Source organism: Schistocerca gregaria, chromosome 6, assembly GCF_023897955.1.
Source record: "Schistocerca gregaria isolate iqSchGreg1 chromosome 6, iqSchGreg1.2, whole genome shotgun sequence".
NCBI lineage: Eukaryota > Metazoa > Arthropoda > Insecta > Orthoptera > Acrididae > Schistocerca > Schistocerca gregaria.
In genome coordinates this window covers 270,247,248-270,263,585 of record NC_064925.1, presented here as the reverse complement: position 1 = coordinate 270,263,585, position 16,338 = coordinate 270,247,248, and the positions used below count along the sequence as shown (strand labels likewise).

At 41.8% G+C, this 16,338-nt stretch overlaps 1 protein-coding gene across 1 annotated transcript in view; it reads right to left on the bottom strand.

The window, feature by feature from the left end:
- LOC126278831 (odorant receptor Or2-like) overlaps window positions 1-15,873 on the bottom strand; it is a 46,289-nt gene extending 30,416 nt beyond the window's left edge. Inside the window, exons 1-2 of the mRNA XM_049979107.1 lie at window positions 15,547-15,873; window positions 2,096-2,544 (exon numbers count right to left, since the gene is read on the bottom strand). Coding sequence (XP_049835064.1) covers window positions 2,096-2,544; window positions 15,547-15,873 — 776 coding nt within the window. The remainder of the gene's footprint in view (window positions 1-2,095; window positions 2,545-15,546) is intronic.
- Window positions 15,874-16,338: the final 465 nt, after the last annotated feature.

The following is a 16,338-nucleotide window of genomic DNA, read 5'->3' as shown; positions in this document are numbered from 1 at the left end:
TCGATGTACTGTGGAGACCTCACGCCCCACGTGTTGAGCAATTCGGCGGTACGTCCACCCGGCCTCCCGCATGCCCACTATACGCCCTCGCTCAAAGTCCGTCAACTGCACATACGGTTCACGTCCACGCTGTCGCGGCATGCTACCAGTGTTAAAGACTGCGATGGAACTCCGTATGCCACGGCAAACTGGCTGACACTGACTGCGGCGGTGCACAAATGCTCCGCAGCTAGCGCCATTCGACGGCCAACACTGCGGTTCCTGGTGTGTCCGCTGTATCGTGCGTGTAATCATTGCTTGTACAGCCCTCTCGCAGTGTCCGGAGCAAGTATGGTGGGTCTGTCACACCGGTGTCAATGTGTTCTTTTTTCCATTTCCAGGAGTGTATTTTATTGACTCGCTTACCTAAAAATGTTTTTGTTGGATGAAGACACTAAAGTCGAAGAACAGTGATGCTGTTATTGTTTTTAATGATGGCAACACTGGTAGGCTGAATGTGCTACAGCATATGTGAATTAATTCTGGAGCAAACTGCATCAGAGAACTTGATGGATGGACAAGGTTCGCAATGATAAACTAGTGTATGGAGCACAGTTGGCCATTAGAGTCCAGAAAGAAGGAAAGAGGAAAAATGTTGGATAAAGATCGAGAGGTTGATATCCAGTATGGCGCATGGTGCTTCTGAGTGACCAACAATAAAAAATTAAACATATATTAACTGAGCTACCGACTTTTGAAACTTTAGATGCCGTTCCTGAAAATTTACATTTTATATTACATTTTTCCCTACATCTCAGAAACCTCTTCGAGTAGAGTATTCAAATTTTCAGGGAGTGATAACTTACATATCCTGAGTCTACTGAACTAAAAAAAAGAACGTAATGTTATGTATAATTAAAATTATTTAGGACAACGTACAGAACCGTGTAATTATAAAAATTGTATTTCTGAAAGGAGTGGCTGAAATGCAATTATTGTAGTTCAGTAGACTCAGAACGTATAGTTCAATGTCCTTTAAAAGTTTCATGTCAATGGCTGCAGTGGTTCCTGAGATACAGGGAAGCGAAGTCACAAAAATTAACATTGTCGGGATAGGGCGTTCCAACTGCCTTTGACCAAATGCTCTTCCATGCTATATTCGTAGCAGTGGTGTGCTGACCCTGGAGGACAGTGTACCAAGGAAGACATGGTGTTCTTTGGTCCGCATTTCAGTCTAGTGACTGATTTTAGAATCACATGAAGTAACGCGTACTGGAGACAGCCATGAACAGTTTTCGGCATCTTTTTTTTCTTTTATGAGACGTGAGGTTGTATTTTCTGAAGCGCTTGTAACTATAAAGAGTACTACATATTTAAGGGCTGTATAACTATTTAGAGGATATGGTTGCTTGTTTATTACAGAGTTTCATGTTGTCCAAAGTGACGTATGCCATAAAAACTAGTTAAATAACATGCAGGCGGTTAAGTCATAATTCATAACTCCGGAGGCATCTTGTACTTTGAAACGGAAGGTTTCCGACCATGGAACACTTGACATTTTACGAATGAACAGAGTTTGTTTACTGTCTTCTACAACTTTATATGTATTGAACATGGAAATTTGTTTTAATTTCAGTAGCTGCTGTTTCAAAACTTTTTTAACTTGTAACTGATCTTTTGTGATAAACTAAATTATACCTCATACTAAGAGGCCTCGGAATGTCCAAAGAGACCGACCGACCACCATGTTATCTTCAGCTGATAGGCGTCAATATATGCAGGTAGGGATTGGCATGTGATCAGCACATCACTATCCGAGCCGTTGTCAGTTTTAGTGAGCATCATATGCTTACACAAAATCAATAGCACTCGAAATGTTTGGTGACTTGAGTGCAGTTAATATCTCTTTTTCGGCTTCAGCTATTTTTGTGGGAGATGTCCATGTAGACGAGACAATGGGGAAATGTGCAAACTTTAGTGGAAACTGAAACATACTAAAACTTTAAAAACGTATGGTAGGTAATTTCCCTCATCCCCTACAAGCACAAGACAGAGTATATATCACACAAACTTTTAAACAAGATGGGAAACTGTGGATAGTTGCTAATGGTCTTACTTGATGATTGCCTGATGGTGAAGGATGCATTTTTTCAGTCGGTAGGGAAGGTCATGGCCGACTGACGTGTCTGAAGAATGTTTAAGTTTCTTAGGCACGGCTTTGGCGAGATTGGCAATTTTCCTGTTGAGCAGTGTCAGCTGCATACGTAGCTGCGCGATGAGGCTGATGCTGAAGGCGTTGAGCGTTATTGACATGACCACGGTGTGCGCGCCTACTATAGTGCAGTACAGGAAGGCGAAGGCGAAGCCTACGGGCTGCGTCGCGTCAAATGGTAGGGCCAGTATGTAGGGTAGGCCCTCGTCGCTGCACGGTAAGCTAAGGAAGTAGCCGCAGGTGCAGAAGCCGAAGCAGATGTAGCCTAGCGTGAAACGACGCACCGTGCGACTCTGACTGCGCAGCAAAGGAACGTCGTCCCAAGTAGCAAACTCAGCAAAGTCCTGGCTCACCTGCAGACAGAGAAACAAAACACGCTCCGTGTGAAATAAAGGCCACAGAACCTGCCGCTGTTTTATAAAATCAATGATACTTACAGGAACAGGAACAGACTTTCCCTATAGGCATTACAGCAAAATGCCGAACAGTATAATCAGACAACTCTAGAAGTGTACATCAGACTCACTCTGACCACTGAGTTTCTTCTTTGGCATGCGCCACTGCATATACGTAGCCCGCTGCCACCAAGTTCAGCATTGAGTGAGGTCTATTGGAGGACGGAAGTTCTAAGTTTTGAAACACAGTTGTTTAATTAATTTAACAAAAATATTTTTTGGGTCAATGTGACCGTGGATTAAACATCGTTTAACTCTTCTGTTTGTCATTGTAAAGTACATTTATGTGAAAATGGAACTTGGGAATGACATTTTAATAAATTAACGAATTTATGAATAACTGAGAACACCTCAAGACATTCGTGTAATATGTGGATTTCATTAAATAAATAACATCTTCATCTAATCGAACTGTAAATATTGTCTTTAGTTGTCATTGTAAAGTACATTTATGTGAAAATGGAACTTGGGAATGACATTTTAATAAATTAACGAATTTATGAATAACTGAGAACACCTCAAGACATTCGTGTAATATGTGGATTTCATTAAATAAATAACATCTTCATCTAATCGAACTGTAAATATTGTCTTTACATCCAGACAACTTTCAAGTTCCTCGACTGAAAAATTTCGATGACAGTATTTACTTAAGTCTCGAATTTTGGGTATGAAACCGTATATGAAAGAGGTGAAATAAAATTAGTTCAGTACACGAAAATTCTATTTAAATACAAAATATTCTATTTTCAGGTAAATTCTCCAGCATATATTACAGGGTCAATGTGACCCTGATGTACACGTAGTGTGACAATTTCAGAGGTATACACAGCTACGGTTAAAATAGTTCACTGCACCAAGAGGACAGAAACATTACTTAGGCCAATGATGATGCATTCACCTATTCGTTCTCTTTGCTCGACCGCAGAACGGCAAGAGAGAGTGGTAGGTACTGCCTGAAGGAACAGTATGTTGAATCGGAAGTTGTCGTATCGTTATAGGGAGCGTGGTTGCAATAATGATAGTGTGCTTGATATAACACAGTGTGGGAACAGTTCCTGGTAACGGACTTACTATTATTGACAGAATGATAATTTCAGTAGTATGATGTAATGAACAAAAGTGAAGTGTTGCCTCCCTCCCCCTTTCCCCCCCCCCCCAACCCCCTAAGAGGTGCTAGCCTCTTTCTTGAGTCTATCAAGAGGTCAGAAGCAATGAGTAACCCTTGATATCACACTCAGTGGTAGCGACTTTTGTAGATTGGGGAGGCCTTTCGCTTTGGTAATTTGTTACAAGCCTAACTGTGTAACAGGTTTAAGCTGGGTACGTATTTATTACAATTCTGTTTGCGCATATTCTCCTTCCCCAGAATGTTACCCATCTCCTCTGTGTCTACGCTACTCACCCCCCCTCCCCCATTACCTGTCGACCTACTACTGCCACTACCTAACTCCTCTAGCCCCTCTCTGTCCATCAACTACTCTCCACTCTCTCTGTCCCTTAGCTCCTCCCCTTTCTTTCAGACCATCTGTTCCTGCACTCTCAGTCCCTTTGATCTGTACCTTTGTCCGTTTCCTACGTGCCTCCATCAGAATCCCTCTGTCCTCTCTCCTGCTCCCTCCATTTATCTTCTCCCCTCTCGCTGTCTATCTCATCCTTCCCCTCCCTCAGTCTATCACACAGTCTTTCTCTCCCTGCCCATCTCCTTCTTCCCTCTCATTCTGTCCATGTCCTCTTCATTTTCTTTTCTCTCCTACCCATCTCTTAGCCCATCTTCCCCTCCATCCTCTGTCAGCCCCTCTGCCCTCTCTCTGCTCATCTCCTCCTCTTTCCTTATCAACCTTATCTCCACCCACCTGCACTCATCCTAATTGAGTAAATCACTTTTTTCCTTATATCTGTGTCCATGTCCTCTTTCCCGCTCCCTGTCTGTCCATCTTTTTCTGTCTAATTTAGTCCACACATTATCACCCTAGTGCAAACAGGGTGGTTCTAACCCCAGATGACAAAATGTGTACCATGTTGACTTTTGGCAGTAGCTTTGCCAGAGTACGAACATAGCCCTATAGTGCGGATTTCACACAGATCGATTCTTATGAGATTACATTTTTTGAACAACATGTTGTACAATGGTATACTTATGCATATACATTCAGTGGCATATTTTTATACAATATGAGAAATGTTTTCCGAATAGAATTAGGTGTCAAGAAGCGTTAAATTAAAATGACGTACACAATGTTGTAGTTTTCCATGCATCTCAGTGATTATGATTTAATGTGTCCTAAAAATATGTCGTTTTTTTTATTTTGAGGCATCAATCTTCTGACTTTTATTGCCGACCGCCACGAATTCCTCTCCTCTGTCAAACTCTTCATTTCAGAGAACCATTTACAGCCTACGTACTCCAGTCTCTGTCTTCCGCTACAATTTTTACCCTCTAAAGCGTCCTCTAGTACCACTGAAGCTATTCCGTGATGCCAATCGTTCCGTTATCAACGTTTTCCATATGTTCCTCTCCTCACCGACTATGAAAAGGGCCTCCTTATTGCATATCGTACCTGTCTACCAAATTTTCAACATTCTTCTACAGTATTGCACCATGCACCAAGGAAAGATTAAATTCTCTTCTGTTCCAGTTTTCCCACATCCTACTTTTCATTACCATACAATGTTGTTCTCAAAAAAATGCATTGTCAGAAATTTCTTCCTCAAATTATTGATGTTAGCAGACTTCTCTTGGCCAGGTTTCAGATTTATTTATTTATTTATTTTTCTTTTTTTTGCTAGTGCTATTCTGATTTCTGTGTCCTCGTTGCTCCGTCTGTCACGGATTACTTTGCTTTCTAGGCAGCAAAATTCCTTAACTGTATTTACTTTGTGATCACTAGTTCCGATGTTAAGTTTCTCCCTTTTCCCATTTCTCCTAATTTTCATTACTTTCGTCCCTCTTCGATTTAATCTCAACCCATGTTATGTACTCATTACAATGTCCATTCCATTGAGCAGGCCCAACTACTATTCTTCACTTACCCCTGAGGATTGCAATGTCATCAGCGAATCTTATCATTGATATCCTTTCACCTGGGATGGTAACTGTACTCTAGAAACGTTCTTTTATTTCCGTCAGTTGCACAGTAGGCCATAAAGACTATATTCTTTCCTTACACCCTTTTTATTGCGAGTACTTCGTACTTGGTCTTCCACTCTTATTGTTTCCTCTTGACGTCTGCATACAGGGCGTTACAAAAAGGTACGGCCAAACTTTCAGGAAACATTCCTCAAACACAAATAAAGATAAGATGTTATGTGGACATGTGTCCGGATACGCTTAATTTCCATGTTAGAGCTCATTTTAGTTTCGTCAGCAGGTACTGTACTTCCTCGATTCACCGCCAGTTGGCCCAATTGAAGGAAGGTAATGTTGACTTCGGTGCTTGTGTTGACATGCGACTCATTGCTCTACAGTACTAGCATCAAGCACATCAGTACGTAGCATCAACATATTCATCACGAACGTTGATTTGCAGTCAGTGCAATGTTTACAAATGCGGAGTTGGCTGATGCCCATTTGATGTATGGATTAGCACGGGGCAATAGCCTTGGCGCGGTACGTTCGTATCGAGACATTTCCAGAACGATGGAGTCTCGACAGGAAGACATTTGAAACAATTAATCGGCATCTTAGGGAGCACGGAACATTCCAGCCTATTACTCGCGACTGGGGAAGACCTATAACGACGAGGACACCTGCAATGGACGAGGCAATTCTTCGTGCAGTTGACGAAAACCCTAATGTCAGCGTCAGAGAAGTTGCTGCTGTCAAGGTAACGCTGATCACGTCACTTTATGGAGAGTGCTACGGGAGAACCAGTTGTTTCCGTACCATGTACAGCGTGTGCAGGCACTATCAGCTGCTGATTGACCTTCACGGGTGCACTTCTGCGAATGGTTCATCCAACAATGTGTCAATCCTCATTTCAGTGCAAATGTTCTCTTTACGGATGAGGCTTCATTCCAACGTGATCAAATTATAAATTTTCACAATCAACATGTGTGGGATGACGAGAATCAGCACGCAGTTGTGCGATCATGTCATCAACACAGATTTTCTGTGAACGTTTTTGCTGGCATTGTTGGTGTCAATAAAGTAATAAATTTAAATTTTATGCACGATGCGGCAGTTTCATCCATCTAACTGTTCTTATGTCGTTTCTCCTTAACTATGTGTAGTGCATAGATTTCATTTTGAAGGTATATTCAATGATATTTGTGAAAACTGTCTGCAAAATGTGTCATGAGTACAGTTTGTAGTAAAGAAGTTATTAATCAAAACTTCATACCTAATGCGGCAGCTTTACTGCAGGAACAGCGAAAATGTAGTAGGTGGTACTTTCCTTCCTTCATTCTTGTAAAGGTTTGAAATTATGTGTAAGGTTCGTTGCACATCACTAAGTGTTCTAATTGCTAAGTGCTAAATATTGTGTGAATAAATACTGTGAGGAGGGGTCGTGAGCAGTGTTTGGGTAGCTCAGACGGTAAATGAGCTTCCCGCGAAAGGTAGAAGTCCCGCGTTCGAGTCTCGGTCCGGCAACAGTTTTAATCTGCCAAGAAATTTTAAATTCTGTGGAATTTGGGTGTCGCCGAGGACATTACATTTTAAGCCTCACTCACGCCCGTTTGATAGGCAGATGGGTGTAATCCCCCTCCACAACAGTTCTGTCCAGACAGTAAGTGATGTGTGTACCAATTTCGGTTAAAGTCGTTCCATTGGTTTAGGAGAAGAGTGGAACGCATATATGCTCGTATAATGACGTTAATTAATATAAAATTTATACATTTAATACGTTTCATGGGTGTTTTACACTTACTCTAGTTTTAGCGTCTGTGCTCTACTGCATATTCGACATAATCACGTGAAGATTGAATAAATACAGAAGTTCCGTAAATCATGGGCGACGTGGGCCACTGCTGAGGGCTCGCGATGCTACAGTCCTTCTTCCCTCCTTCTTTATGCAACATTCTTGAACGCATGAAAAATAATGAAATGGAACAACACGTTTCGAAAGAGTTTTTCGAGTCCGAAACATCTATAATTTTTATATGCAGACTTAAGCGACACATGAAACTTTGTACCAAAGCAAGGAGTCGAGAAAGTGTCTCCTGCTCTCTGGGCAATGAGCAGTAGTTATGAGTTCGAAATCCGGTCTCTGGAACCATATAGTTTCACTTGTTTAGAGCCTCTATGCTGGGTTTCAGGCAGGATCACTCGTTTCTTTCGGTGCTGAGGTGCTACAGTTGGAGAGCCTCTGCGATGCTGTTCCAGTTTAAGGGAAACAGCAAGTACGCTGAGGCGTGAATGGGTATCTGGATCGAGCAGTAAGGCGTGCAAGGGTAGTCGGTGCAAAGGTGCAAAGCAAATGAGCCAGGATGGCATAGTGTTTAGCACCTCCGTCTTGTGTACTGAGAGCCAGCTTCGAATCCCGGCCTTGGTACAAATTTTCATTAATCCGCTCAGTTTGCATATATCGATTAAGCAAAATATTCAGCTATGACCATCAGATGAAGTGACTGTGATTAAGGATTATCCTCACCGTAAGACCATAAATTCCAGTGGCTAGGAAGATTCACGTAATACTAACGTACAACATCCCCTTCTTAAACTGACAATCCACGATTACGGATAGAATTTGGCAGCCTCCGTGCAACCTGAGAACTTATTGTATCGACGGTTGTTTGTTTACAGTTCCTGCTAACTCCAGCGATCTAAGACTGGTGGCGTATTAGTATCAGTGCAAAGTGTTCCTTTCTTTTCTATTTGTCATTGACAGTACACAGAATAACTAATGAGTAACGAAGTAATGGCTAGCCCATCGACGTCTTCCCTTACGACACCCGGGAAAATAATAAATCAAGTCGCAAATTGCTGCTAGGACAATGGCGATGCACTGTCCCGAATTGGAAGCTGACCTTCTCTACAATTTCCTATCAGGATTTCTTGGTGCTACACCATGTAATCTATAACATAGCTACAGATCGGTACGAAGCGCACGCATTAATGGTTTGCCATCGTGGCCGGCAGTAAGGAGCCAGACGTTGTCTGTCCTCTCCTCTGTCCTCTTTCCGCTCCCCGATCCCCTACCCCTCCCCTCATAGCCAAGGTACAGTGCGTAATCGTACTTCATCTGTCTATTATACATTTCCCGACACTAGAATGCAGAACTAAACTTCAATTACATTCGGACGGCATCGAAGGCATTCGACGAAATGTCAATGACAAACGCAGTGTGCAGTGTACAGTCACATTAATAGTCATAATATGTAGTTGCCACTGCATATACACAGTATCTGCTGCAATGAAGGCTCAGTGAGCAAACATATGATGAAAGAATACAATCAGATGTTGAAACCTAGAGAAATAAAGTAGATCATTTCTGTCGTGAAGAAAAACTAAAATATTTGCTAATACCGTTAGTTAGATCCCCTGCTATACCTGCAAGACAAGGCAGATAGATTAATTTGTGGAAAGGGGCCAAAATGAGTGGCTGCCATTATTATTCATTTGACAAACATTACAAGAGTAAAGAAAAAATTAAAGACAGAGCAAGCCAAACATTAATTGTATAACTCTAAATTAGGCTGAAAGTGCAAACAATCGCACGCCAGTTAAATGTTGCTACCTAGGCTTAAGGCAGATGATGGCAGATGTTCCGTTTCGCAGTCCACAGTGCCCATATATAAGTACGGCCTGAGAGGCGGTCACAGAGACACTTCGAACTGTGCTACCACTCTGCCAGCGTCAGTCAAACGCCAGCTAACGCGTTGTCTCTGTTAAAGTCACAGCCAGGGTACTGCTAAACGTATTTTCGGTACAAATAGCAAGGGAACGTAGCTTAGAGATGAAATAGTGAAGGTAGCAGAGGATGAAGTAGGTAAAAAGACGAGGGCTAATGGTAATCCTTGAGTAACCGGAGAGATATTGAATTTAATTGATGAAAGGAGAAAATACAAAACTGCACTAAATGAAGAAGGCAAAAAGGAATACAAACGTCTCAAAAATGAGATCGATAGGAGTACAAAATGGTTAAGTAGGGATGGCTAGACGACAAATAAAACGATGTAGGGGTGCATATCACTAGGGGTAAGATAGATGCTACCTACAGGAAAATTAAAGAGACCTTTGGAGAAAGAGAACCATCTGCATGAATATCAAGAGCTCAAATGGAAACCCAGTTCTAAGTAAAGAAGGGAAAGCAGAAAGGTGGAAGGAGTATATAGAGGATCTATACAAGGGCGATGTTCTTTAGGTCAATATTATGGAAATAGAAGAGGAGGTAGATCAAGATGAACTGGGAGATATAACATTGCGTGAAGAGTGACAGAGCACTGAAGGACCTAAGTGAAAACAAGGCTATGGGAGTAGACAACATTGCATTAAAACTAATGAAAGCCTTGCAAGAGCCAGGCCCAACAAAGCTCTACCATCTAGTGAGGGAGATGTACTAGACAAACGAAATACCTTCAGACTTCAAGAAGAACATAATAATTCAAATCCCAAAGAAAGCAGGCGTTGATAGATGTGAAAATCATCAGTTTAATAAGCCACGGCTGCCAAATACTAACACGAATTCTTAACAGACGAATGGAAAAACTGATAGAAGCCGACCTCGGGGAAGATCAGTTTGGATTCCGTAGAAATGTTGGAACACGTGAGGCAATACTGACCCTACGACTTATCTTAGAAGAAAGATTAAGGAAAGGCAAACCTACGTTTCTAGCATTTGTAGACTTAGAGAGAAATTTTGACAATGTTGATTGGAATACTCTCTTACAAATCCTGAAGCTGGCAGAGGTAAAATACAGGGAGCGATGGGCTATTTACAATTTGTACAGAAAGCAGATGGAAGTTATAAGAGTCGAGAGGTATGAAAGAGAAGCAGTAGTTGGGGAGGGAGTGATACACGGTTGTAGCCTATCCCCGATGTTATTCAATCTGTATATTGAGCAATCAGTAAAGGAAACAAAAGAAAAATTCTGAGTGGGTATTAAAGTCCAGGGAGAAGAAATAAAAACTTTGAGGTTCGCCGATGACATTGTAATTCTGTCAGGGACAGCAAAGGACCTGGAAGAGCATCTGAACGGATTTAAAAGTGTCTTGAAAGGAGGACATACGATGAGCATGAACAGAAGCAAAACGAAGATAATGGAATGTAGTCGAATTAAATCGGGTGATGCTGCGGGAATAAGATTAGGAAATGAAACGCTTAAAGTAGTAAATGTGTTTTTCTATCTAAGGAGATAAATAACTGATGATGGTCGAAGTAAAGAGGATATAAAATGTAGACTGGTAGTGGCAAGGAAAGCGTTTCTGAAGAAGAGAAATATGTCAAAGTAGAGTGTAGATTTAAGCGTCAGGGTTTCTGAAAGTATTTGTATGGAGTGTAGCCATGCATTGTTCAAATGGCTCTGAGCACTACGGGTCTTATAAATTCGAAGGTCATCAATCCCTTAGAACTTAGAAATACTTAAACCTAACTAACCTAAGGACATCACACACATCCATGCCCGAGGAGAGATTCGAACCTGTGGCCGTAGCGGTCACGCTGTTTCAGACTGTAGCGCCTAGAACCGCTCGGCCACCTCGGCCAGCTAGACATGCATGGAAGTGAAACGTGGACGATAAATAGTTTAAACAGGAGGAGAATAGAAACTTTCGAAATGTGGTGCTACAAAGGAAAGCTGAAGATTAGATCGTAGATCACATAACTAATGAGGTATTGAATAGAACTAGAGAGAAGAGAAATTTGTGCCACAACTTGAGTAGAAGAAGTGATCCGATGGTAGGGTATATTCTGAAGCATCAAGGAATTACCAATTTGGTATTAGAGAGCAGCGTGGAGGGTAAAAATCGTAGAGGGAGTTCAAGACATGACTAAAAAGATTCAGAAGGATGTAGGATGAAGTAGGTACTGGAAGAAGAGGAAGCTTGCGCTGGGTAGAGTAGCATGCAGAGCTGAATCAAACCAGTCTCTGGACTGAAGACCACAACAACAGTGAGTGATCTTCAAAATGGCCCAAATGGCTCTGAGAACTATGGGACTTAACATCTGAGGTCATCGTCCCCTAGGACATAGAACTACTAAACCCTAGTTAACCTAAGGACATCACACACATCCATATCCGAGTCAGGATTCTAACCTGCGACCGTAGGGGCCTCACGGTTCCAGACTGAAGCGCCTAGAACGGCTCGGCCACAAAGGCTGGCAGGAAGTGAACTCGCGAGCACTGTACACCGTCCTGGATAGCTTAGATCTCATGGAAGCAGCTGTTTGTGTGGCGCCCAACAAAACCGCGTGTCTAGTGGTGAGATTATTTCCTACTTTGGTGACTAGCAATTAACTTCGATGATTAGGAGTCAGGCGAAAGACTATTTAATTGAAGCATAACGTGACGATCGCCTCCGATTTGCTAATAGTGCTGTTTGTAATAGAGACATAACTATTATTATTATCAGGAGTAATACTACGTTCGTGTGTGTGAACTTTTCTGAATATATAAATCAGTCAGAGCTCAAAACGCTTATTTATAATGATAGTTCATGATCCCGCTTTGTAAATAGAGGTAAGAAACATTTCTTTCAGTAAGCACAAAAAGAATGTGGACTTTCAGACTGGGAACTATGGTCAGTATGTTTTAAACTCTTCTGGCTGACCAAAAAAAGAGTTTTCTGGCACTTACACAAAGACATAAAATAAACATACAAAAATTATTAAATTTAACAGCAGCCCCACAGACCGAAACAAAAATAGCGCCGAATTTGATCTTGGTTTCCCACAGCAACACCGTCAAATATGAACAGTTGGGATTTACTTTTCTAGGTGGAGGAATATCACTGCTCTCACTGCGTTATGTGTGTGTCACAACGACGACGCCCTGCAGTATTTCCTGTAATGGTTGGTATTTTAGCTGAAACAATGTTTTTGAAAATACACATGCGTGCTCAAAGCGGAATCCAACCGGATGTGCTAGCAGCGACAAGAGGACATTTGTCTTGGCACAGTTGCATGGGCCTACAACTCCTACAATTTTTCATTTGAAGGAGTACGCCATTCTTCTTCTGGTCTTCTTGCATATTGTTACAGCTGCAGTCGCATACATACGTACATGCATTAATCCTTGTTCCATAGATCATGAATACGACATTTTCTAATGATTTCTAACATGTTACTTTAACATAAGTTTCCTTTACACAAAAATTGATTAATTTTTTTTTCTTTTTATTCTGTTTCATTTTTTATTTATTTATATATTTATTTACAGTTACTACTTCATATCTAAGAAATCATCTATTGAGTAGAAGGATTTGTCATTCAGAAGTTCTTTTAATTTGCTTTTAAATGTTGGTTGGTATTCTGCCAGTTTATATTTACTATTTGGCAAATGACCAAAGTTGTCTGTGGCAACATAATTGACACCTTTCTTTGCCAAAGTGGGATTAAATACAAAACAGTGAAGATCATTCTTTCTTCTAGTGTTGTAGCTATCCACTTCGCTGTTATTTTTCAACTGGGATGCGTTATTAATGACAAATTTCATAAGCACATTACTGGGTAAAACTGTTAACAAACCACACTCAAGAGGACATATTCTTTCACCATTATCTCCACTTGTAAATTTCACATCCGTCCCAACAAACGCCTCTGCCAATCCTATATCTGACAGGCTTCTCGAAATAATAGATTGATATGTACTTCCCAGACTCGCTTCTTGTACCAGTTCAACTATCTTCTTTAGCTTGAATACCTGCCATTTCACTAGATCGACCGAAAACCAAATGCTAGCACCCAAAATCCTAATTATCCTTAGATTTATCATGCCTCATCAATACTCCCAAACGTCAACCGACTCCCAAATGATAACAAAAAGTTCTTCTCCGGGAATATCCCACCTCTCAGTCGCATCCTAGAACATTTCTTCCTAGACTTATCTTACCATAAGCCATCTTTTATGCCTAGTTCTTCCCACCCCCCGTCGATGTCATATGATAGTATGGTTCCAGGCAACTAGAGTAGATGAGAGCATGATGGTGGAATGGTTACACAATGAACTAGCACATCAGTTCGGGCACCGACGTGCTAGTGTGTAGAGGACATTGTATCTATGAGTGGCGACAAGAGAACATTTCGGACGATCAAGGGATAAACACGAATTAGCGGCAAGCGGGGATATTTTCTCTAGTCTTAACCAAGTGAGTAGTCCTTGCTAGTTCCCATAAGATGTGGTGATAGTGAAGTGATAATAGGCAAACCGACGATCACCGGTTATCGGCGAACTTTATCTCGTCATATTCATCCAGATAATATCTCTGAACATCTACTGCACGAGTTTGAGAGTGATCTTCTGTCTTCTATAATGTTTTGAGAATAAACTCAACATTTGCTACAGTTAATATGAGCATGTAGTTTGTCTATTACACTGAGGCAAACATATTAAGAGGAAGGAAATGAAGAGCAGCATGAGATAAGGATGGGAAGACCTTCATTAAACAGTGTTTTTCTAGTCTGCCAAAAAATTGAAAAATACAGAAAATACTATCATCTCACTTATACAGACTTTACTGTCTATGCGAAAGCTTTTGATTACGTTAACACGGCCAAATTATGTGAAAGTTTAGAAAAGAATGCACCAAGATCCAATAAGTTGAATTCAAAGAATTTACAGACACAACAGCATCAAAGTACGGAAAGGAAGGCCGTATGCTAGGAACATCTTTCAAGAAGTGGGAGAAGGGTGTCTTTTGTGATCCACATTCCTTAATATATACATAGACGACGTGATAAAGACATGGGAGAATACGTTTGGGAATAAAGTTGTAAATACACTCCTTTTCGTCGGCTGCAGAGATGAGCGGTTCTAGGCGCTACAGTCTGGTTCTAATGGTTCAAAATGGCTCTGAGCACAATGGGACTTAACAACTGAGGTCATCAGTCCTCTAGAACTTAGAACTACTTAAACCTAACTAACCTAAGGACATCACACACAACCATTCCCGAGGCAGGAATCGAACCTGCGAGCAGAGCGGTCTCGCGGTTCCAGACTGTAGCTCCTAGAAACGCTCGGCCACTATGGCCGGCTACAGTCTGGAACCGCGTGACCACTACGGTCGTAGGTTCGAATCCTGCCTTGGGCATGGATGTGTTTGACGTCCTGAGGGTAGTTAGGTTTAAGTAGTTCTAAGTTCTATGGGACTGATGATCTCCGAAGTTAAGTCCCATAGTGCTCAAAGCCATTTGGACCATTTTTACACTCCTTTTCGCATATAACCAAATAATATTAGCGGACTCAGAGAGCAATGTGGCTCTTCGACAAGGTAGCGTACGATTACTACATGACTGTATCTAAGGGTAATACTAAGATAATGGCAATCCCCCGTAAGATGCATTTATAGTTGACGATGAACCGCTAAAACAAATAAATACTTTTAAATACATTTAAATAATTACTTCTAAATACCACATACAATGATCAAGAGCACAAGTTGCCAAAATTGCACCAGTTGGTAGGTACTATGAACAGCAGTCTTCTCAAAAAAGTGAAGGATAAATACTAAAATTTTGTAATGAGATAATTGTATCATGTATAATGTGCGGTCGGAGACGTGGACTCTAACCGCCCATCAAAGTAGGAGGACTGAGGTAGAAGAGGTGAAAATCTGAGACCTCCAGGTGAGTACTAACTCATAGACTGGCTAAGAGTATAGAACTGGGTGTCAAAATGAAAACAGTGCAGTGCATAAAGAAATGATATTAGCACGTCAAAAGGATACAAGTACACACCTCAAGTTAAACTTGACACGACTCACAGTAGCGCCAGTCAGCGTGAAAAATGTGCATCACTAACCTGGAGGGCGAGCTTATGGAAGTGGCGTTCGCTCAGAGTGGTGAGTGCCACGCGGAAAAGCCAGTTGGCAATGGTATCTGTGACGCTGAGCATGAGTATGAAGACGTCCAGCTCGGCTGTGCCCTGGCGGCTGATTACGACGATCTCGGAGCAAAAGAAAGACACCGCGAAGGTTGCTACGGTGAGGGTCCGCAAGCGGAAGAGGAGCGGCGACGTGGCGGCGGATCGCGGGTGCCGCAGGATGGCGCCCCAGTGCAGCGGGCGCAGCAGGTGATCGAGGTCGCAGGCCGCCGCCGCTGCGGCCGCAGCCGAAGGCGCTGGTGCCATGCCGACCGCGCTGACGGACTCTCTGCACAAGGCAGCCACGTTGTGGGCGTTAATTGAGTTGTAAACCTCATGTTGGTGGACCGGCTACAGTAAAAGTTACTCAACTGGCTTGTAAGTACTACACTAACTCCACATGTTGTTGCTGATCAAGTTGTTTTTATGAGAAGCAGTCCAAAGACGGATTTGGAATACAGGAAATACTGTATTGGAAGTTTGTTCCAGAGCGGGACTCAAACCTAGATTTCCCGCATGTCGTGAGCGATTTCCTTAAGAATATTTGCTATCCGTGAACAACACCCCACTAGAACTACTGACGGCCTTGGGAGAACCAGTCCTAACAAAACTCTACCATCTGGTGAGCGAGATGTATGTGACAGGCGAAATACCCTCAGACATCAAGAAGAATATAATAATTCCAATCCCAAAGATAACAGGTGTTGTCAGATGTGAAAATTACCAAACTAT